The 23,509-nt window shown below is 34.0% G+C and overlaps 1 protein-coding gene across 1 annotated transcript in view; it reads right to left on the bottom strand.

The window, feature by feature from the left end:
* Positions 1-23,509, bottom strand: part of LOC108365607 (frequenin-1) — a 90,672-nt gene that overhangs the window by 48,789 nt on the left and 18,374 nt on the right. Inside the window, exon 3 of the mRNA XM_017619672.1 lies at positions 15,383-15,742. Coding sequence (XP_017475161.1) covers positions 15,383-15,446 — 64 coding nt within the window. The 5' untranslated portion in view covers positions 15,447-15,742. The remainder of the gene's footprint in view (positions 1-15,382; positions 15,743-23,509) is intronic.

The raw sequence follows: 23,509 nt of genomic DNA, 5'->3' as shown, positions 1-23,509 counted from the left end.
CAGCTGCACAGTAGAAGACGAGACGATGAGGTATGATATGAAGCGTCGCACAATAAGGTGGGAGCCTGTCAGAACTAGGCTCAGCACCAGCAACGATAATATTCTGGTAGGAGGAGCCATCGACAACGAAAAGATAGAATGGCCGAGAGAAAGACTGTGCATAATTAAACCGAGAAGCGGCCACCTGGTATTGCTATCTGGCAAAATATCTTCAAATGCATTTTCAGTCAGAGGAGTGAAAAAATATTAATTGGGATATTTGGATATACATACAGACATACATATGTATATATGTACATAATATTCGAAACATTTAAAGGGCTCTCAATACGTAGAAAAAATGGAAAATCAGCTTATACCTCTCAAGCAAAAAAGCCCTCATATGTTCATATATTCAACAACCAGTCTAGACTCTAGACTAATAAACGTAGGGCCGTTTTCTTCCAAGAACCATTTATAGGCATTTGCATACGCGAGCAATTCAGCGACTACAATTATAATTTATCATGTGAAAGTTTAACTTAAATGCTTTCCACATCATTTGTGGTTACAAAAACTTTAAACTCTAAAATACATAAAATGCGGCTTTGAGCTTCTGATACCTAATTTTCAAAAGCAGTTATTCAGCAAATTGTTTCAGTTATTATGGAAATTAATGACCCAGTAACCAAAAGTGATTAAGCATTCCGGGAAAGGTATACAAATTCTACATAAACAACGTGGTAGGTAGGGATTCGTGTAAGAAATCGGTAAAAGGGAACCTTCCTACCGTGGCATGGCAGCACCTGTAGCAACACATGTAAACGCACGAAAGTTGTATATATGTACATATTTTGACTTCCAAGCGTAAATGTCAAATGCACACATACGCATGCACATGCTATGAAGGTTCGCATTAACTCACAAAATCATCAGTGAGAAGCCACACAATTAATCATTCCCCCATTCTCAAAGCATTTATCCGCTGTCTAATGTCCACCCACAGAACAGGTAGTAGGCAGAACAAATAGCATGAAATCTACGAAAATTCTTTTTAAATGAAAAATAAATAAACATAATACAAACTTGCCAAGTTAGCAACTGTGTTTTAGTGAGAAGCCTTTTTGAGTTCACTAAGCTAAGAGCATATAGAATGGAACAATGAAATAATAAAAGTCCAATGCAAGAAAGCATAAATAAAAAAGAAAGTGATATAGCCTAAAACCTGGCGTATTTTTTCATTCAATGCAATATCTCCGAAACTCTACTGGCAATGAGACAAAAATTATATATGTTTTTTTCAAAAATTCTTATCGCTTCACACTTTTCATTTAATAACAGATACAGATACTAGAGAATTTGTTATAATTTTTTATCTGAATACTAAAAAATTTCCACTGCAAAAAGACTGGTACTTTTTTACCATCGGAAATATAAAATTTTTTTATACTTCAAGACTTCCGCCAAAATATTTCGTAATAATTGATATTAACTTGAGCTGGACGCACTTAAAAATACCTTCAAAAATCTAATCTGAATATTTTTCCTGAAATATTATGGCGGCAGTCTTAAAATATAATAAATTTTATAACTCCGGTGGAAAAACCGCAACTTTTTCTGGTGATGCACCTTAATGTGTGTACATTCACATATACATATACATATAGTGGTACATAAATTATCTTTTTTTTGTGCGTATGTGAATCAAATCAATAAATTCATTTGGCATTCAAAAGTGCGCAAGAAACTTCAGACACTAACAAATATTTCGTTGCTGATTTTTTCTCTCAACTTTTCACTTTATTGCACTCGAACTTTTTCGTGTGTTTGTAGTTTTCGATGTGCTATTTGTAGATATGTATGTACATATACTCGTGTGTTTCTGTATACTAACAAAAGTATATATATACATAGACAGATATCATGGCGGGCACACAAACCGCAAAATTGTGGCAAAGCATTGGTTTTCACTTGGAAATGCGCGTTCTCGCACACATGCACATAAATGTATATTCGTACATACAATCCTGCATGGAAGCTCACTTGCACATTAACATTTGCTGCCTGTTTTCACTTAATAGTTTTTCCAAATTGTTTTTTTGTGCCAACGCTTTTTTCGGCACTGCCAAGGTTTCACGCACACACAGATGCTGCTTACATGCACGTACACCTTTTTATACTACCAAGGCGCTGTACGCTGTAGTTGGCGCACACATGCAAAGCAGTTTACACGCATATGCTGGCAGTATACTTATCCTAATGCATTCGAATAAAAGTATATCTATAAAATTTAATATCCTCCGCACTTTTGTGGTGCTTATGCTCCTTTAGTTTCAACAAGCATTACTACTTGGAATTCTTTTCTCCGAAGTGACATGGCAAGAATCCATTTCTATTTTCAAATTTCATTCTACCTATTCTTTTTTTTGTTCCTTTAGTTTATTTGCCTACTTACGCATTTGTGGTTTTACGCATCTCAATTTTGGCTCAAATCCAAGTAAGTCAAGTTGATTTTAGGCATCAAACTGAAATTAATGTGTAAGCTCTATTCTCTTACTGTGGTAGAAGAGAAAACAATTACAATTGACCTATGCACACACACACACTCAAAGTCTATGTGGGTATATGTATACCTTCATATCTATATACATATATGGCGTGTTCCATACCAAAACGGACTGGGTTCACACTTCATGTGTTTGATTTGTTTGAAATTTTTATAAACATAAATAATAAATTAATATGATAATTTGGGGTTGATTAATACATTTTTAAAGACTTTATTGCACAAAAATAAAAATAAATCGATTTAATAGTTTTTCAAAAATAAATATTTTTAATTTTTTTTCTTGAAAAAATATTCACATAAAAATTTTTTGATAAAAAAAATAGTTTTTGAAAATATGCCATCTCAAAAAAAAAATTAAAAAAAAAACACAATGGTAGCTCTGAGTATTGCACAATATTTAAGTATAAATTAAAAATTTTTAAATTTTTTTTAGAATATTTTTGAGTATGCAGTTTTGTAGCCCATTAAATTATAGCATAATAAAATGCAAGTTTTAAGCGATTGCAAAACCGACGATTTTTTTATTTTTTTTTTTTTGAGATGGCATATTTTCAAAAACTAACTTGTTTATTTTATTAGAGAATTTTGATGTGTGCATGTGTGATTTTTTTATAATTTTTTCCTTGCCCCGTTCTCGAGATATTTGGAAAACTATAAAATCGATTTATTTTTGTGTTTGTGCTCAAACATCATATTTATTTGTTATTTATGTTTATGCATCAACCCTAAAAATAACCCGTCCGTTTTGGTATGGAACACCCCATATGATTTACCTTTGATGTTTCTCATGCAAAATTATTCAATTATATATCAGCACTGACTGGAAGATTTTCGGAATTTCTTACTTACTTTGCGAAGGTTAAGTGTTTAATTGCAAATGTGTACTTAATCGCCATCAATTTCAATTTAAATATGCCACTTTGAGAAAATTTAATTTTGTTCGTGCACTTCCAATTTATGTTAAGAAATCATGACTTTAAATTTATTATTTATTCGGTAATCGTATTTTAGACTTCTTGGTTTTCCATTTGCAAGAATGAAAATTTTTTACAAGTCTTTCTGAAACGGCGATATCACATTTCTGATGCTTGAATGATCATTCATAAATTCCTTTGGCAAATCAGTTTTTATTTAACAAGAGTTTCAGAGTTTATCGAAATTTCGTCTCAAATTTTCGTTTTGCGTTCCATATAGATAAATGAACGCAAACATTTTTTTTTTTTTATGAATTTTTTGATGTGGCGAATTATTTAGCGGTATAAAGCTAAATATCACTGTTGAAAGGAAATTGTGCATCTTTTTTTGTACAAAATGGTATGCTTAAAATTCCAATTCTTTTGCAGAATCTTCTGGGATTTAGCTCAGGGCTCGAATCGTAACAGTCGTGAACGGGCAATTCGTCAATATTTATCAACATTTGTCGTGGGCCATTCGTGCTATAGTTTGAGTTGATTATTCATAGCCATAGCTATAAATTGGGATAGAATCTTTATTTATTTCAGAATCAAAAACAAGAACATCCAAGTTACTTTTTTTCTATACAATAAATAAGCTAAGTAAATACGGTCGGTCTCTTCAAATTGACAACCCCATTTGCAACCGTATCTCAACCTTCAAATACATATATTACCTTAACAAGCAATAAATCTTAATTTGATAACGCAAACTCTTAATTTGATTCAGCAAACATTGATCCCTGTAATTAATTTCAGTTGCAGGTGTGTCTGCTGTCCATACATATCAGCACCCTAAAATCACACACATCAATCCTGCCCAACAATGCGTGAAGATTATTTAACCCTTAATTTTCCAGCCTCTGCAATCGACAACATCACTTAGTAATTACTCGAATTTTCGTTTATGCTGACAAAAAAAAAGAGATTGTCATGACTAATTGATTGCTTAGACTAAATAGAGGAGATTGAAAGCAAAATAAAGGGTTGAAGGTGACTTGCACGCTTTAGCGAAGGTAGCCCAAAATTGTAAATATTAATTGGGTTTGCCGAAAGCAGGGGCACACCACTGCAACATTTATACATTTAGTATATGCAAAATGACTATTAAATTTAAACTTATAAAATAAGACTGGTACAAAATCTTAATAAAATACAAATATAAACGTGTGTGTGTACATACCTTAGACTACAATTTGGAAAAAAAAAATTATTTTTTTGGTCGAATTTAGAGGTCGCCTTTTACATTTCTCAGTTACATCTACATTCATTATTTAAAAAATCATTACGGAAATAACCTAAATACTTGCCTAGCACAAGTTCTGCGATTTTTGTTGAACTTTAGTTTACTGACATTGGTACTACGTTAGGGTGGTTGAGGGTTTTTGAGGTTAATGAAGTTTGAAACACAAAAAAACAACAAGATCAATATCATATTTACTTTAAGATGAGATTGTAAATGCCAAGGATATAACAAAAAAAATAGAGGTGCTGTTACTAAACCTTAAGTTTCTAATTATAAATTTAGAGGATGCTCATGATGCACATACATTAATCAAACAATTGGTTAAGTAAACTAAGACCATTTCAAATTTAAATTATCTATTAAAATATCACAGGCTTCAGTTGTCATGGCAACAGTAGTATTTTATAAAAATTACCAATATTTCTGCCAGTTTCACAGGTGATACGGTAGCGCATTTCAAGGTCATTGAGCTGTAGAAAACTGAAAAGTGTTATAGATATTACAAATGCCATAAGGAAAAAACTAGGGAGGTGCCCCGTTTTCTAGGATGAAAATGTTTTCCCCATACAAAAAATTGGACCACTCTAATGAACATACATTAACTTAAATTTACCTATTTGAAACCACTTCAGTACCCAGCAACTTCTTAAGTAGCTACTTGGACTTTTACCCTTTTTCTTCATCGCTTCCTTGATGCCTGAAGGCACTTGAATAAAAACCATTCACTTCCAATGTCATGTACAGCAGTTCAAATATCAACGTTCAAAGTACAAAACCGCGTATCGTCATTCTCCAAAACCACCTAACTGACATTTGCTGCCAAAAATTGGATTTGCTCACACAAGCTCTTGGCTCAGTACTTATCAAATCAATCGTCGATTGCTTTATACAAAAGGGAACCATTTTGAATTATGAGTGTTTTTAATCTCTAGAAAATAATTTATACAACCTCACATACGCGGTTTTGCATTTTGTTGATACGCGGTTTTGTACTTTAAACAACGATATGTACTTGCATTTCTGGTATTAAACTTTTAGCCTTCGCTGCAAATTAATTTCACTATTATTTTCTTTCATGTCACTTGTTCTAAGTATGCATGTCCAATGGTAATAAACCGAAATGTCACAAGTAATTAGTGCTTAGTCGCATTTAAAATACGTAATTAAATAAATCTGTCGTAAATGAAAGTGCCGGTTTTTTAAGCGAGTGGGAGGTACACTGGTATACACTTTTATATACACACGGATGATGAATTTCCGAGAAACACGTAACTGTACTAACATCCATCGTCATGCAGTGAAAAATATGCATGTATGTGTATGTGTGTGTGTGACTGGCATGTTTTCAGTGCTAAAAATTTAATCAAAACGGTTTGGTCACGTATATAATCTCGTAGGCGAGGTAAAAGGTAGTTGGTGCGGTTTTTTACCATTTTAAAAATATTTTCACTCATTGAGAGTTTCGCGTCAGGTGCAAGTCGTGTCTAAAATTTCTAGAATTGATACGGTAAAATGTGCACCACTGAATCATTTAGTATAATATGCAGTGCCATGCCACTCATTCCTATTTATTACATATCTTCAAAATAGATTCTAGGCCACCAGGAGCCAGTTGCATGGCAGGCCATATCTACGCTGCTATGGAGGTTAGTCTTAGGACCTTAGCCAGCGCCTCAGTAATTTCCTGCTGGTAACGAATTCTAGCTTCCTTAAGAGTAGCTACTCATACAGCATCTTCACTGCCATTGTATTGCTTCTGCCCCAAATTTTATTTTGGACATTAGCGTCGCAAAACAAGATCAAATCGACATTTTGGTTTATCCAGTATTTCACAAGGCCGCATTCCGTGGACATGGCACCGATAAAGAATCATATGGAAAATGCACATAGATAGCAAGAAAGTTTTTTCAAGCATAGTTGCAAAGAACGTTGGAGCCCACGCACTGATTCTACTTTTTCTAACCGGCGCTTGGCTGGAAACTCCGATTTGGAGGTGCCATATAGTTCCGCTCGCACTCTCCACAGCATAGTAACACCCTTTTGAGTGATATCGTGACCTTTCGAGTGAACATTGGTGCAGGTAGAATGGGGCAAAGGCAGCAGAAGGTTGCCTCTCCCCCAGCGAATTTCCGTATTCTTGCAACCCGTAGAGGACCACTAGTTTCCATGGGAATAACCTCCGTACACATGCCCGGTTCCGACTTGGAAGAAGAGTGAAGATCTAAAATCACTTATCTATCCTCTGGGATGCGCTCGTTCATGTCAACACCATTCGGGTCACTCGCATTAGGGGATTTTAGTCATATTCTACGACAAGAATGGCTAACTGCGGGTATATTCTGAAACCTTAACCGGTTATTGGTTGAAATACCTAATTTTAAGGTTTTTTTTTTTGTTCTTAGAAATTGACTTTTGCAAATGACCATCCGAATCACACATAATAATCCGAAATGGCATTAGAGCCACGGCAAACATACATTGAGGGAAATAATGCATAGTAAAAATGAATACTTTATATTTGGTTATCGTTTAAAAATGTTCGTGTTTAAAAATAACATTTTCATACCAAAGTTTAGCACGCACTTATTTCAATGTACACATCTAAGTATGGATATGTAAAGTTTATTATTATTAATGAGAGAAAAATATAAAATTTTGTTTTCAAGACAAACTTATTATTTCTTAATTGAAAGTAAAATGTTCCTAAAGTCACAAATTGGTTCCAGTAAAATCCCACAGAAATATATATTTGAAACTAACCACAATGTCAGGAAGGAAAATACTTGTTCCATAATTAGTAAGAAAACTTGATCAAAATCTCAAATAAATTTTAATTTTATAGTGTACACCAATTCGTTACGTAGTTTCTCTCAGCTCAGCCATCAAAACCAACTTATCTCTAATGAATATAAAAAACAAGTTAAGTAAAACTCTAAAATACAAAAACAAACTTAAAAGTATATAAAAACTCAAGCCCACAGGCGTGCTTTTAGGGAAAGTATTCAACTAAAAAGAAAATAACAAAAATAAGCAACATAAAATTACATACATACAGCAACATACTTCCCTTTGTCATTTATTGTTATTTGTTTTTTTTTATACATATATATATAATTTTTTAGCAGAGTGCAAGAAGAAAATGGCACCCCAAGGCATAGTTGATGGCAGTGAAGGGTTTGAGATTTATGTGAACAACAGCAGATTTGCAAATGAACATGAGCGAAAGAAAGCTTGCCAATGTGTATGTAAATATGTTGCTAACGACAGCGAGACCTATGAGTAATTGAGGTTATTATAATTTAAGACACTTGTGGAAAAGCTTGCATAATAGCGGCAACTCATAGCAGTATCACAGCAAGCAACAACTGGGTTACGTATACGCCGTGGGTACGGTACTGGTGGCGGCTATTAAAACTTTTTACTATTTGTTATTAAAATTAAATATTTGATGCACAATAACTTTGATTAGTATCAAAAATCTACAAAATATAATTTAATTTAAATGACGTAAATAAAATTCGTAATCAACTTATTTTCAAATAGCACAAATACTTAATTGAAGAAGGCACTTCATATATTTAATTCTCACATTTCATATTTATACCATAAACGACTACTTGCCCTCACCCCTTTCATACACTGCAGTTGCTGTCATTCAAAAATATCAAACACTAACACAGCTATCCCGCAATGGCACACTTTCAAACGACATGCAATTATATTTATCTTATGAAATAAAATTAAATAAGAAAATTCACAAGCGCATTTACGAGCATAGCTATTGCATGTCAGCACATTATAGTTCATATGGAAAAAAAGTTATCAGCATTAGTGAGACAAGTGCAGTGCAAGTTTCGATGTGCAGCGTGAGCACTTAAGGCTGAGAAAAAAAACAAGATTTGTGTACATGTTCGCTTCGAAGACATTTTCCAATTTATTTTGTGTCTACACAAAAACATTGAAGACATTTGACAAAATAGTTTGGCGTTTTTCGCTTGTGTATGCATTACATACATACGCTTCAAAATGCGCTGAACTGCATAAACTATAAATATATGGAAACTTATTGTGCGCATAACCGATGGGCAAAATCATTGGAAAATATTGTTCAATGAATGGCAGGAGGATTTTCTTTGCATTGGTTGAGCTTCGAATGCTGACTATGGTAGAACGCTATATTACCGTAGATATATTATGTTATCAAATATTTTCTCAAAAGACACAAACATCCATCGCACTTGCGCTTGACTTTAATTTTAAGATTATTTGAATCAGCTTTGTCAGAAATCAGCATGGAAGAGAAAATTTTTGAAAGATTTTTGATATTCAATAGCTTGGGTTTTCCAGAGACCACAACTTCACAACTGCTTCATAGTAAATATCACCCAAAGTTTAATATTTTTCTAAGACCCAGTTCACATGACATGCATTCACCGCGTGTTTTTATAACGCGAGCTTGCAACTGCACGCATTTTCTTGCAAGTTGTTGAAGGTGTCCTGTGGGAAGCGCCCTCATGTGAACGGGGTCTAAAGGTATATAGTATATAAAAGTTTGTTTCAAATGTTTCGCCTTTGGTTTCGATATTGTTATGGTTATACTGCCCTGGATGTATGAAGATCCAAAGTTTATAAATAGACTTCCATTACCGACGTTAAATATATCGATAAGTTCATCAAACACCTTGTGCCTAAAGGTGTGATAGAACATTAAAGGTTGTTGGAGAAAATTTTATCAAAATTGCACTTCAGCCGCTAATTAGGTTCTGATCTATGCTTATTTCTTTTATTCGGAAAATATTGTATTTACCGAAAAACTTATATTATTTCTGAGCCCAGACCTAAGGCACTGCCACGAGGCTTAAATCTTACGAACAAGTATTTTTAGGCGGCACTGTGTGTGGGAAAATGCTTTCATTTTTACTCCAAATTGACTCAAGGACTATTCATCTGTTTTTCGTATCATGAAGGGGTGTTCATTTTACCCCTATCAATCGTTGTGAAAATACTGTGCGCTTCCTAAATAACACTCCACCTCATGGTTAGCTGTTGAGATTAATAATGCTATGAGTTTCGATTGAGCATTGCCAAACATCCATTTCTTCGGCACCAGATAGATTTCTTGTATCCAAATATTTAACTTATACCAGAAGAAAATTTTATTTTTAATATTTGCCAAATTATTCCAACCTCCACGCTGTTAAGTATCCTAATGATAAGGGATTCCGATTAATGGTGATAAGCAGGGAACGGATTTTTAGAACCTAAAAACCTATAAAAAAAAGGCCAAATAAAATAGCGAAAAAGGCAGGAAAACGCACTAGGCATTGCAAAAAAGGCAAAAAAAGGCAAAACAAAATTGCAAAAAAAAGGCAAAATAAGGCACTAAAAAAGACAGAAAATACGAAGAACAATCAAAAAATACATTTAATTTAGAAATGTTTATATTATAAGTAAAAAGAGAAAAACTATGAACTAGTTTCATTATATGAAAAATTTGTACTTTGAATCTTTGACTATTTTATCCATTCGAGTTTCTAACTCATAAAACTTTAATCTGTATAGTTTTAGTAACATTAAACCACAAGATGCATTTTGAAGTTTTCTTGCAGCATTTTCATTCGATTTTCGCGAAGAAAAGCCTTGAATGTACTAAATGTGCGCTCGACGTAAGTTGATACAAGTGGAGCCCAATTTAAATATGGAACGTTTGAAACGTTCATATTATCAAGAATAAGGGCGTTTTCCTCGCCATTTACAATTTTATCCACACCCCTTATTGTCTCAAAGCCTATGTTAGCTGAGAAAACGGCTTTGAATGTTTCCAACACCAATTTGGCAAGAGGTATCTGCGCTTTTATAAGCTGCATGGGCATTTGCATATTTTTTAATCTTAAAAAAAAAATTGTAAATGCTATAATCACTTTTTTAAAGGTAGAAAAGGCAAAAAAAAGTCAAATATCTTAAAAAAAGCAAAAAAAGGCAACATCAAATGTGTATATATGGAATCAGGGAAAGCTAAATTGTGGACATTCTTAATCGAATATACTCTATCTCCTTAGCAGAAAAAAAGGCAATTTCCATAAAATTCGTTCCCTGGTGATAAGTCTCTATAACCCCATGTTATTAGGCTTCTTAACTTTCCCGGTGATTTTACTTGTAAGCAAACAATTCTTTTTTCATCCCATAAACCTTACTTTATGTTCAAAAACATTTTTTGTTTTCAAATGTTATGTACAGGGAACGGATTTTATGGAAATTGCCTTTTTTTCTGCTAAAAAGATAGACTATATTCGAGTGTCTTTTTCGCTATTTTGTTTTGCCTTTTTTTGCCTTTTTTGCAACACCTAGTGCCTTTTCCTGCCTTTTTCACTATTTTATTTTGCCTTTTGCAGCCTATTTCGTTATTTTATTTTGCCTTTTTTTATAGGTTTTTGGGTCCTAAAAATACGTTCCCTGGTTATGTAGTTTTTAAATAACCACCAATAGAGAGAGAAAGAGAGAGAGATAGAGACAGATATGTGTAAGTACTGGTATGTATACGAGTACACGCTCCATCTGTCGTACAAACTAACATCACAATACACATATTGTAAGTACAAATTTTAATCTCAAATTCAAGTTAAATTAATCAATTGCAACATAATTCGTTGCACACTTATCACACATGAAATAATTTAATATGTTAATACTTAAATATTTCTTTATTATTTTATAAAATGTGGTTTCAAATCAAAAGTCTATGTTTAACCACTCGAGCGTGTGTAACAAGTAATGTATATCAGTGCGAATCAATCATTTGTTTACTTGAGGGTCAAGTGAACATATTTACATGCATGCCATTTATTGCGTCATATGAGACTTTGCTTGAACATACTTACATATATACCTAATAGCTCAACTTAAGCCAAGAATTTATTAAGTTTTTCAAGTGAAAGTTCCTTAGCGGCGGTTGGTTGGTTGGGAGTAAATTGAAAAATTCAACGGAAATGGTTGGGGCTGTGTATCCGACATATTTTAAGCGCGATGTCTTAATTTTTTAATCTAAAATTTTTATTCGTGTAATTCATGTAATCCTGAAAAATTAAACACACTGCAACTATTCCTATTCGTCACTTCGTCTTATAACTTGGAAATATGATTATGGTCCGTGAAGTGCATCTACGGATATACGGATACGGTGATTCTAGATGAGTATGGGTATGCTTTTTAATTTAATATATGTAAATATGCATTGTGCCAAAGTAACGTCCAAAGTCATGGCAATTAAGTATCATTACTTTTATTAAAAATTCCACCTTCCTTCTGTATGCGAGATTTTGCATGCCTTAGTCACTTATTATTCACTAATTTACACACACACGCAATGCAATCCAAAGACTTTCGCCTAATGTTATATTCATATGCAACTTGAGGTACCAACAAAATGAACAATTAGTTTGAACACTCCTTTCTGATGTAATGTACGTGAAAGCTTGCGTGTTAAAACTTAAACCATTTTATTAAAAATTTCGCTTTAATAAACCTTTAACAGGTGAGGTGTTTGCACTAGATTAAAAGTTACTCATACAACGTGGCGTGACTTTCAGTCGAATGCTTGGGTTTTATTTAATTTATTCAATTACGTTATTTAGGAGCACTAATTGAGGTTAAATTTGAGACAAATATAAAGTAAAGCTTCAAATTATATATTAAATGAAATTATACTGAACACAAGTACAATACCGAATATGTTTACTGGAACAATAACAGAGAGGCAACTAAAATTAAAACCAAAACTTTAACTAAAACTAAGAAATCGCCATAAAATGAAAATTATTTATTTCCATTTTAGCGTAAACCGAAATTAATATAGCAAATATAAACATAATAAGCCCTTTCGCTTATAAAATTAAATTTTTACTAGTATTTTAAACTTGTCATAAAACAAACTAATTTTGAAAATAGGCTGATGCCTGATGAGAAAATCTTTGAGCTTTTTCTTCTGGACTGTTTAATATGGGGATTTTAAAATCATCACTAAAATACAGCCCAGTATTTTTATTGGTTTATGGAGAGTAAGCACGGTTTTAAAAACTATCTAGCTTCGCTAGATAATCCAGGCAAATGCCATATCTCTTGTCTACGATCACTTCCATCTTTCAGATTTAATTTTAGACCTCCAAGCAATTAATAACACAAGTAAAGAGCAGTTGCAACCGGATCCCAACAGTTTGAAACTTTACTTGCGAATGACATTCTTAAATATTTATTTAGTTAGAGCACCTCATACTTCAACAGATCACTGCTTTCCCCGAAAAACAAATCACAAGCAGTTCGCTGACGACCTTAATGTTGATCTTAGAATATGCAGATTCAGTGCTGATTGTATTACTTGTCTACTTGCATCATTTTGAATGCATTTTAGTGCCGATTTTCTTAAGTGCGAGCATACTTCTTTTTCTTTTGTTTTCAATAGATTTATTTTCCTCACAATTCGAAATAATCAATGTCACGTATACGCCCAGTTGCACTTAGTACTGTTTGCCTACAACCACTTCTAAAACATACAAATTTACTTAGTTGTAACACATCCTTAAGCACCACCTTGCACAATGCGGAGAGCATATTTTTCGCCCGAGTAAAATTCAAACTAACAAAGGAACGTGCCCTCTGAGTGAACTTACCGATTATGAGTGTTATTTGCACGCACAAACACAGTCACACATTTACAATCTTCCATATGTATATACATTGTACATATATGTATATGCGTGCATGCCTATGCACTTGGCCAGCCGACATTGTGCATTTGCATAAGTACTTATGAATGCGCACTTACATGCATATTGCATGACATTGAAAAAGAAATTCAACAATTTTTGAACATCGCCGCCGCCACGTTCAAGGGCGCCTTGACAAGGCATTGAAAATTATTTGCAAGTGAATGCTTGTTATTGAAGGAGAAAAATGCAGTGGCGCTGGTCGGGTATTATAACATTTTGGTAAGTGTCACTATGAATGTGTTAAGTGTGCTTGTATGCCTGTTGGCGCGTAGCTGAGTTTTATCGCCGATTCGCCGCGGGTATACAAATTACACTGCACTAATTTCTTCCACGCCATTGATTGCGGAAATGCATTGAAGCAGCGGTAGCACGTCGGCGCGTCGGTGCAGGCGCTAAAATGCACTGGTTGTCAGCGGCTGCTGCGAATGGCAAGCGGCATTGCTGCGTGGTGGTCATAAAAGAGTGGAGTGAGTGCTGCATAAATTATTGCCTTTTGGAGGCGGGTGGTGGAAAAATATTTTTTTTTGTGTTTTTAATTTATGCGCGAATCGTTATTGTATTTTTTAAGGTTGCATTTAATCACAATTGCATTTAGCATTTTCTCCGTTTTATTTATTCGTTTTGAAAGCAGGTGCTCAAAAAAAAATAAAGCATTAATTTCCATTTTTATAGCATTTCAACCAATTAGATAGCTTATATTACATATATCATTGGTATTTCTGTTTCTTTTTATTATGTCTCTATTTACATAGCACCATTTTGTGCTGCAAAAATTATTTTGCCTTTTTTTACGATTACTTAAATTCTTTTATTGGAAATAATTATTTTCATCATTTAAATTGATTTTAAATAAACTAATTATGATGCTGTTATAATAAAAAAAAGTTCACCAAATCCTCGCCTGAAAAAAAGCAGTCATGGAAATTGTATCTCCACACAAAGTACGTATGTAGGTCAACAGCTGCTGTACATTTATTTAATTACACAATCTTTATATCCACCTGCTGTTCAAGTGCAATTAAATAAGCTGTAATTAATGACGACTGAACATTTGATACTGTGTTAAGTGGTTATGTGAAAGCCACCAAGCAATGCTGTGGCAATGCACAATTTTCGAATTTTTTTTAATCATTAAGGAAGATTTGCAAGAATTTCTGCACGCAACATTCGATGGAGTGTTTTAAATTGTGATGGTTTTTTTAAAGTCGGCACTTTTATAAATAATATAAATAAGTTACCTAAGTTTCAAAAGTCAATATTTAAACCAAAAAAATTTATCGTACATTTAGTACTAAAGGGAATAAACTAAAAAATTTAATTTTGTAAGAAAACGCAATAAAAATTTGAACAATTCATGTAGTTGGAATACAAAAAAAAACTATATATATATGAAGTGCTAGGTTATTTGTCGGACTGAACATGTTTTCCTTATCGAGCTTAGTATGTAATTTTATTATAAAATCTCAAAAAACGTAAACTTTGAATTAGTCTTATTTATTATTAAAAGTGGTAGATGCAAGTTACAACTTTACTTTACTTCACGGAGCGTAACGGCTATGATCTCTTTAATGAAAATAATCATTTAACCGTAAACAATTCCTTTCTCTATTTCCAATATAATTAACCGTTATTTTATGATTGTTACTTTTTTTCACCATAAATAGTAATTTTGTGGATTCTGCTGAAGTCTGGAAAAAAGAAGTCTGACGGGAAGATGTGGTGATCTCCGAAATAGTGCTATAACTTCTACCGCTTAGACTTTGTTGCTTTTTCAATTTTTCCTAATAAACAATCGTGGTACAAAGCTCGATAAAAATATTAGAAATAAAATGTTAATAAGCCACAATAACATTAAACATTTTTGTATACTTACAATATGTGTCTGTCGTTAGACGATCGATGGTGTCTTGTTTCAATTTTGAACTCTTTTTACCCATTGTGGTGGCGGTGCTGCTGACGGTTTAGATTCACAACACGGAGTTCGCTTAACGTCGGGTTATATAGAAGACCTTTCGACTTTATAAAATAGGTATAATTTTTCGGAAGAATTAAATATTAACTCCGAACTTTTGATAAATTTCTGTTCTATATATTCGTTGTTTTTATGCGCTCAAGAATTTTAATGTGAAATATTCAATTAGGGAAGATACTAGGGGACTTGCAAGTTTGATAGTTTCTACGTAGCATTTGTCATAATGGCTCAAACATCTTAAGCGTTGCACTGGCTGGAGATCTGAAAAATTAAGAAAGAAAAATGAAGAGTTAGCCATGTAGTTAAATATATTATACTTAGTTAAATAAAATCACTTGGCATTTATAAAATAACTTCGCATACTAGCTCATAAATATAAGAATTACATAAAAACATTTTCACTTAAACGTGACCATAAATATTTGATTTAAATAATTTACTCTTCTGAAATTACAAAATAGTATTCCTCGTGCTTATCCACTAAATATTTTAGAAGCCCGCTGCAGCCTCTGTTTAGGGCATTGCTTAGTTTAGCTACGTAAATTTTTGGGTACTTTAACGTCAGTTTACTTCATCAACAATCAGATACGCCTTTTTGGGGCTTCAAAATATGTTTATTTAGAATCACTTAATGGGATTTTTTTTAAGTTTCATTTTCCCATAAAGTTGAAACAGTCACAGATTGGTTGAGTCTAGCAGGTCATTGCCAATTGTGTTAAATTTTGTTTATACGAACGAACCGAATACTCTGGAAGCCTTAGATGGCAACACTGTGCGAACCATTGCAGAGATACGGCCATGGGGGGCTTTAAAAAAAAATATCCAAAATTGGATTCTCGGAGTACACATCCCTGCAGGGAGTCACGTTGGCTTATACCTACCTGTTTATGCGAACACTATAGTGCTAGCTATTAACTGTATATTTTGTTCAAAAAAAGCTAACTTCTTTTGGGGGCGATGGCCGCAAAAGGGAAGACCTGGATACCTCTGCCATACATGTCAACTAACTTGTAACTAACTACTTTTGGACAAAAAATTAAAAAAAAAAATCATTTTGTTAATTTTAATTTGTGTTTTTTTTTACATTTTTATTCTTTTTTATTTTTTTCTGCAGGAGGTGGTAGTATATTTGAATACGGTCAGAAATAACATCAAAATGATAATATGAAATTTCGAACTTCTTTCTCTTTGTCCTGAATACCAAAAATAGTTTGTGAAGTGCAGAAAAAAATTGATTTAAAGTAGTTTTTTTGAGGATTTTTAAATAGAACCTTGTAAAGAAAACAAACTCCCGATTGCGTCTGCATAACTCCTGCACGACTGTACAACTAAAAAACAAAAAATATTTATAGCGTGGAAATTGCCAAAAGATGTAAGAAATATATATAAGTATAATACAAATATTCGCAAAGACTCAAAAAAGTGGAAAACTTTCTTAATATTTATTTTTTTATCAATGCCTAATAAAAACAGTCCTCCAATGCTCTATTTATTTTTTACAAATTAAAATTTGTTTTTCGAAGAAAGCGGCATAGCATTTTACCCAATTTTTTTAAGTGCTCTGAAGACAAAAAAATCAGTGTAGATCTGAGAGAGATTATAGTCACTCAAAGTTTCTTCTTCTTCTTCTTCTTCTTCTTCTTCTTCTTCTTAATTGGCGCTGTAACCGCCTAAGCGATTTTAGCCGAGTCCAAAACAGCACGCCAGTCATTTCTCTTCTGTGCTAACTGACACCAATTGAAAATGCCAAGTGAAGCCAAATCCTTCTCCACCTGGTCTTTCCAACGCAGAGGAGGCCTTCCTCTTCCTCTGTTACCAGCATCGCGGCCCGCGTTGAATATTTTCAGAGCAGGAGCGTTTCTGTCCATCCGAACGACATGGCCAAGCCAGCGGAGCCGCTGAATTTTAATTCGCTGCACTATGTCTATATCGTTGTAAAGCTCATACAGCTCATCGTTAAATCGTCTGCGATATTCGCCATCACCAACGCGTAAAGGTCCGTAAATCTTTCGCAGAATCTTTCTCTCGAAAACTCCAAGAGCCGCCTCATCAGATGCTTTCATTGTCCATGCCTCCGCGCCATACACCAGCACAGGCATGATGAGTGACTTATAGAGTGTGATCTTTGTACGACGAGAGAGGACTTTACTTCTCAATTGCCTACTCAGCCCAAAGTAGCACTTGTTGGCAAGAGTGATTCTCCGTTGGATTTCAAGGCTGACATTATTATTGGTGTTAATGCTGGTTCCCAAATAAACGAAGTCGTCTACTTTTTCAAACTTGTAACTGTCAACAGTGACGTGGGTGCCAAGACGCGTATGCTCTGACTGTTTGTGTGCTGACAGGAGATACTTCGTTTTGTCCTCGTTCACCACCAGACCCATTCGCTTTGCTTCTCTATCCAATCCCGAGAAGGCAGAACAGACGTAGCTCTTGTTTTTACCGATAATATCGATGTCGTCGGCATACGCCAGCAATTGTACGCTCTTATAAAGTATTGTGCCTGAGCGGTTCAGTTCTGCGGCTCTTATTATCTTCTCCAACATAAGATTAAAGAAATCACACGAAAGGGAGTCCCCTTGTCTGAAACCTCGTTTGGTATCAAACGGCTCGGAGAGGTCCTTCCCTATTCTGACGGAGCTGGTGGTATTGCTCAACGTCATTTTACACAGCCGTATTAGTTTCGCGGGGATACCAAATTCAGACATCGCGGCATAAAGGCAACTTCTCTTCGTGCTGTCGAAAGCGGCTTTGAAATCGACAAATAGATGGTGTGTGTCGATCCTATTCTCGCGGGTCTTTTCCAAGATTTGGCGTATTGTGAATACCTGATCTATGGTGGATTTTCCAGGCCTAAAGCCACACTGATAAGGTCCAATCAGCTCGTTGACGGTGGGCTTCAGTCTTTCGCACAATACGCTCGATAAGACCTTGTAACCTATGCTTAGAAGGCTAATTCCGCGGTAGTTGGCGCGTATGGCGGGGTCGCCTTTCTTGTGGATTGGGCAGAGCACACTTAAATTCCAGTCGTCGGGCATGCGTTCATCTGACCATATTCTGCATACGAGCTGATGCATGCACCTAATCAGCTCCTCGCCGCCGTACTTGAATAGCTCGGCTGGCAGGCCGTCAGCTCCAGCAGCTTTGTTGTTTTTCAGCCGCGTAATCGCTATACGTACCTCGTCATAGTCAGGCGGTGGGACAGCTACTCCATCATCATCGACTGGGGACTCGGGTTCGTCTTCCTCACTACTTTACTTCTTTACTTTTTTACTTTACTACTTTCAGCGCTGCTACCACTCAAAGTTTCCTTTCAACAAATAACGCTTACAAGAAAACAAATTTCGAAAGTTCAAAACTTCCCAGATTTTGGAAGTTTATTTTTAAAATATTACAAAAAATATTATATCTACAATGATGGTTCTGATCTCATGTTAAAGGTGATATTTGTAAAAAAATATATTTAAAAAATTTAAAACTTAAAAAAAATTTTTAATTTAAAAAAGCGTAAAAAGAAAAACATATATAAATTTTTGGGATTTTTTTTTTTTATACAATTCCTCTAGATCTTAAAAGATCCTAAAAATTTCCCGGATTTTGGAAGTTTATTTTTTAAATCGTTCAAAAAATATTATACATATTTACAAAAATGGTTCTGATCTCGTTTTAAAGGTGATATTTGTAAAAAAAATATATTTAAAAAAAATGTAAACTAAAAAAAAAATTTTAATTAAAAAAGCGTAAAAAACTTATATAAATTTTGGGGAATTTCTTTTTTTAATATTCCTCTAGATCTTAAATCCTAAAAATTTCCAAAAGGTGAAATTGTGAAATTTGGGATTTTGTGTAGTTAAAAAAATTATTTTTTTTTTACCGTTAGTAGCGCTTTGTTATGTAAAAAAAAAAAAAATATTTACCATAATTCATCCAAATTAAAGATGGTCGATTCCAACCTTGATCGATTTGACGACTAGTTGATACAGTGATAGTACACAATAATAACAAAAAAAATTTGCTTGAAATAATAATGTGATATAGCACAAAACGAAATGTAACAAAATAAAATACATACTTAAGTATATAAACAGTAAATTTAATTAAATATGAAATACAGTTATAAAAATTGCTCCGACCGTGTATTGAGCCCATGTCCTACCGAGTTGTAGTACACAGCTCTGGTCACTCAGCTACCACGGCGACAAACTCACTTGCTCTGCGTGCTTACTGATTTGTTATTTTTATTATCAATTCACAATTGACAACAGCTGATCGTTTTGGTCAGTGTTGTCATCGAAAATGCCTCTGTTGGAGAACTACTAGCAGCAGGACTTAATTCAAGTCATCTGCAGTTGATTCGCGAGATTATTCTGAACTAACGAGGCTGCTGTTAGTCTATGTTTTAAGGGTAAGTTCATGTTGTTAATTTAGCTCTTTACATTTGTCTCTCATGACATTAATTTACCATTTTCTACGCTAAAAAGTTCACCCGCAGACAGGAGGTCGTAAATGAGTAATTATTAAGTTCGATACATGTTCAAGGCGGAGGCAGGATATGTGTTTTTTTCTGTCCGTAAAATGAGGTATGTATCTAACATACTGCTTATCTTAAGCAGAAGACAATTTAACTTCCACTATTACTTTTAGTAAAATCAGTATTTCGGAAACAATTATAGGTCATTTATGTGAGCTGACCAAATAAACGACAGAACATATTCACTGAAAATGTTTGGCTACCCGAAATCTCGCTCACCTAGTTGGCATTATATTGAGTCGAATTGAAATTTTTAATAAAATATCCGATAAAGTTCTGAGATAAGAATAATTCCCCTATTGAATCAATGTACAACAGACTACGTCAGAGTATCCGTTATTTAATTCAAACAGTTCCATACAATTTTTCTATTTCAAACAAAATAACTACTGAATAGCTTTAAAGCTTAGCTTTTAGCTAAGTATTATAAATATCTCCTTGTTTCAGAATTTCTAATATAATTTTTAAGAGTTATGTACATTTAATTTTAGGTACATACAAACATCCATACATATGTAGCTTTTAAGGAACACAAATAAAAAATCGTAACGATTTCATTCTTGTATCCCAATGCTATCGGTATTTTCTTTTTTATAGCCATCCTAAATTGTATTACTACAAATTTTATCTCCACTCCTGCTCACTCGCGCATTTCATTTGATTCTTATTCTTCCGTTCGCTTTAACTGTAAGCAGCTTTATGTACACTTTAATTTGGCTAATGCAGCTGCCAAGTATGTACATGAACTTACCTAAATACATTTTTTAAATACACATTAACACCCACGCTCTCTAATATGCACGCATACACAGACACACACACACACACTCTAAAGTGCATATGAAATACTGCAACCACATATGCTCGTTTTCGTAGCATTCATGTGCCAGGTTGCTTGAATGCTCGTGAAGGCATATGTATGTGTGTATGTATGTATGTATGTAGGTAAGTGTTTGTGTTCATTTGTGTCGCCAACAGCTGCACTTGTAATCCGTCGCTTTTGTCTTCGCACTTTCTTTCGTTGCTTCCAGCTTTTTTCAACTATCTGCGAGTATTTTGTTCTTATCTTTTTTGATTTTTAATTTTTCTTCAACTTGTTTACGTTTTGTTTGATGCCAGTGGCAACAGCCAAAGTGCTCGGCATTTAAGATGTGTTTTAAAGGACTCAAGGGAAAGGGCGAACTGCTTGACACTCGCATTGTCATTGTCAACGGCGGCGTCGCCAGCGTCATCGTCGCTTAACAAAAACCAAACGCAAGGCCTGTTATTGTGATGCGGACACAAGTACATAGTGAAATAAGAGGCAATAGGAGGTGGCAAACGGAATTAGTTATAGCGCGCTTTTGGCGACAATGTCGAGGCTGTGCTAACCTCCGGCTTTGAGAGGAATTTTATTCAAGCATATTTTATTTTTATATTGTATAGTTTTGTGTTGAATGCTTTTTTTGACTACATACAGCTCCTTCAAAATTCATCACATCACTGCTGGGCTAACTGCTGCCTCCAAAAGTATGCCCCAAGAATTAAATTTTAAGCGCTCAAAGGCCAAGTTCACAGTTCATTGTTAAGCATTGTTATTCACAGTGCTTAGTTAAAATGAGTTTAAACCAGCATGCCCCTATATAGTGCTTATCATAATTTTACCACACTCACATATTGACAAGATTTTACCATTTATCTTAATATTTTTTTTTAATTTTGATTATCTATAAATATAATAAAATTGTAGCATGCCGATGTCTGTACATTATAGAAATTAAAGAAAAATTAATATGGAGCTCTTTACTAGAGCGATATATAGATGCCAAATCAAAAATTTGTAGAATTTTTGTCTGTCTGCCTGTCTGTAAGTTTGTACGCGCATCACTCGAAAACTAATGCATAAAAGGCAGTTTTCACGAAGTGTTGCTAGATGTCTAACTTAAAATATAGAAAAAAATTAGAGAGTTGCCACCTATTTGAAAATTGCAGTGTAAGTAAATTAATAGGATAAAGTACACATTGTAATATGGCTTCCAAAAGAAAGCGGTTTAAAAAGGCTTACAGACGAAAATATTTTTGTGAAGGTTTCCACCCATTTTAAAATTTTAATTTAATTTAATTGATAAGATAAATTGAATATTGCATTATGGGCATCAAACTGAAGATGTTTAGGAAAGTTTACTTCCGAAAATATTTTTAAGGTGGGTTGCCACCTGTTTAAAAAACTGTATTTAATTAAATTGATAAAATATATGAAATATTACAATATGGAAAAATACTTTTAAGGCGCAGTGAAGCACGCACGGTATTTGCTAGTTTGTTTACAAAAATATAGTATATTCTGTAACAAAACCTATATACATAAATCCAAGTTTCAATCTTTGTGAAACACTAAAAAAATATCAACAAACTTTCACGAAAATGTCGGGCTTTTTAATTCGATTTATTAGAAATATTTTGAGTATGCAGTTTTGTAGTCCATTCAATTTTAGTTTAATAAAGTGGAAGTCTAAAGTAGCTGCAACTAAACGCAGATTTTTGGAAATTTTTTTTAACAGAGGGAATCCGTAAGGTTCCATGTGCACTCATCGCTTAATACATACATCTGTTTGCCCTCGCTTACTATACATTTTTGCTTCCCTAAAAATGTCCACCATTCCGGTTTTAGAACCACACATATAGGATATAAACAGGAGCCTCCATAAGGGCTGTAGTAAAGTATAAACGAACTTTTTTGGTCTTATCAGTGTGGTTCCAGTCGTGTCAAGTCCACCGGTCCACCAGGTTCTATAAATTTCGAATATAGACAATATATAGCCTTAGACAGCTGCCTTTACGACGCTATATCTACATTTGGTATCATTGTAAAACAAATACGACTACTTATGTATATAATACAGAGTTACGTTGACCACAACTTTGAGTTTCATTCACATTTGGATCGTCTTCTCCGCTTCGCTCAATACCAACGCGAAGTTAAAAAAAAAAAGTAATACTGCCGATAAGACCAGTAAATGAGCTTACTCACACGCATTTCATTATTTCTCTCGCTAAGAGCACACGTTATAATATTTAATAATTGTTTTTGTTTTCTACGTTTTGCATATACCTTAAGTAAACAAAAAACGTCGGTAAAATACTCCCACTGCAGCATTTATATAGCGCCTTGGGAAAAGTGTGTACATCTTCATACACTACTACATAAATATGTACAAATTTAAGCGCGCACCTGATCGCTAAAGTGGAAAATATGTATGCACCTACACGTCTATGTACTCGTAGTTATACCCTGCAGCAAAATTTAGAGACAGTCTGGCAAAGCGTCAGTTCCGCCCTACTAATTTCAGAACTACTGCAAAAGGGATGCAGAGCTGGACGGTTCAAAACTCATTGTTGCTAGTTGCGCTGTCATCAATGTTACTAATCCTGGTCATGTGAAAACTGATGAAAAAGATGCACAAATGTACTATTCCATATTTTTTCGATTTTCTTAGACCCTAAAACTATGTATATAC

The sequence above is a fragment of the Rhagoletis zephyria genome, unplaced genomic scaffold (assembly GCF_001687245.7).
Source record: "Rhagoletis zephyria isolate East Lansing unplaced genomic scaffold, Rhagoletis_zephyria_1.1 Rzeph_scaffold_01931, whole genome shotgun sequence".
NCBI lineage: Eukaryota > Metazoa > Arthropoda > Insecta > Diptera > Tephritidae > Rhagoletis > Rhagoletis zephyria.
This window is presented reverse-complemented; position numbering and strand designations above follow the sequence as displayed.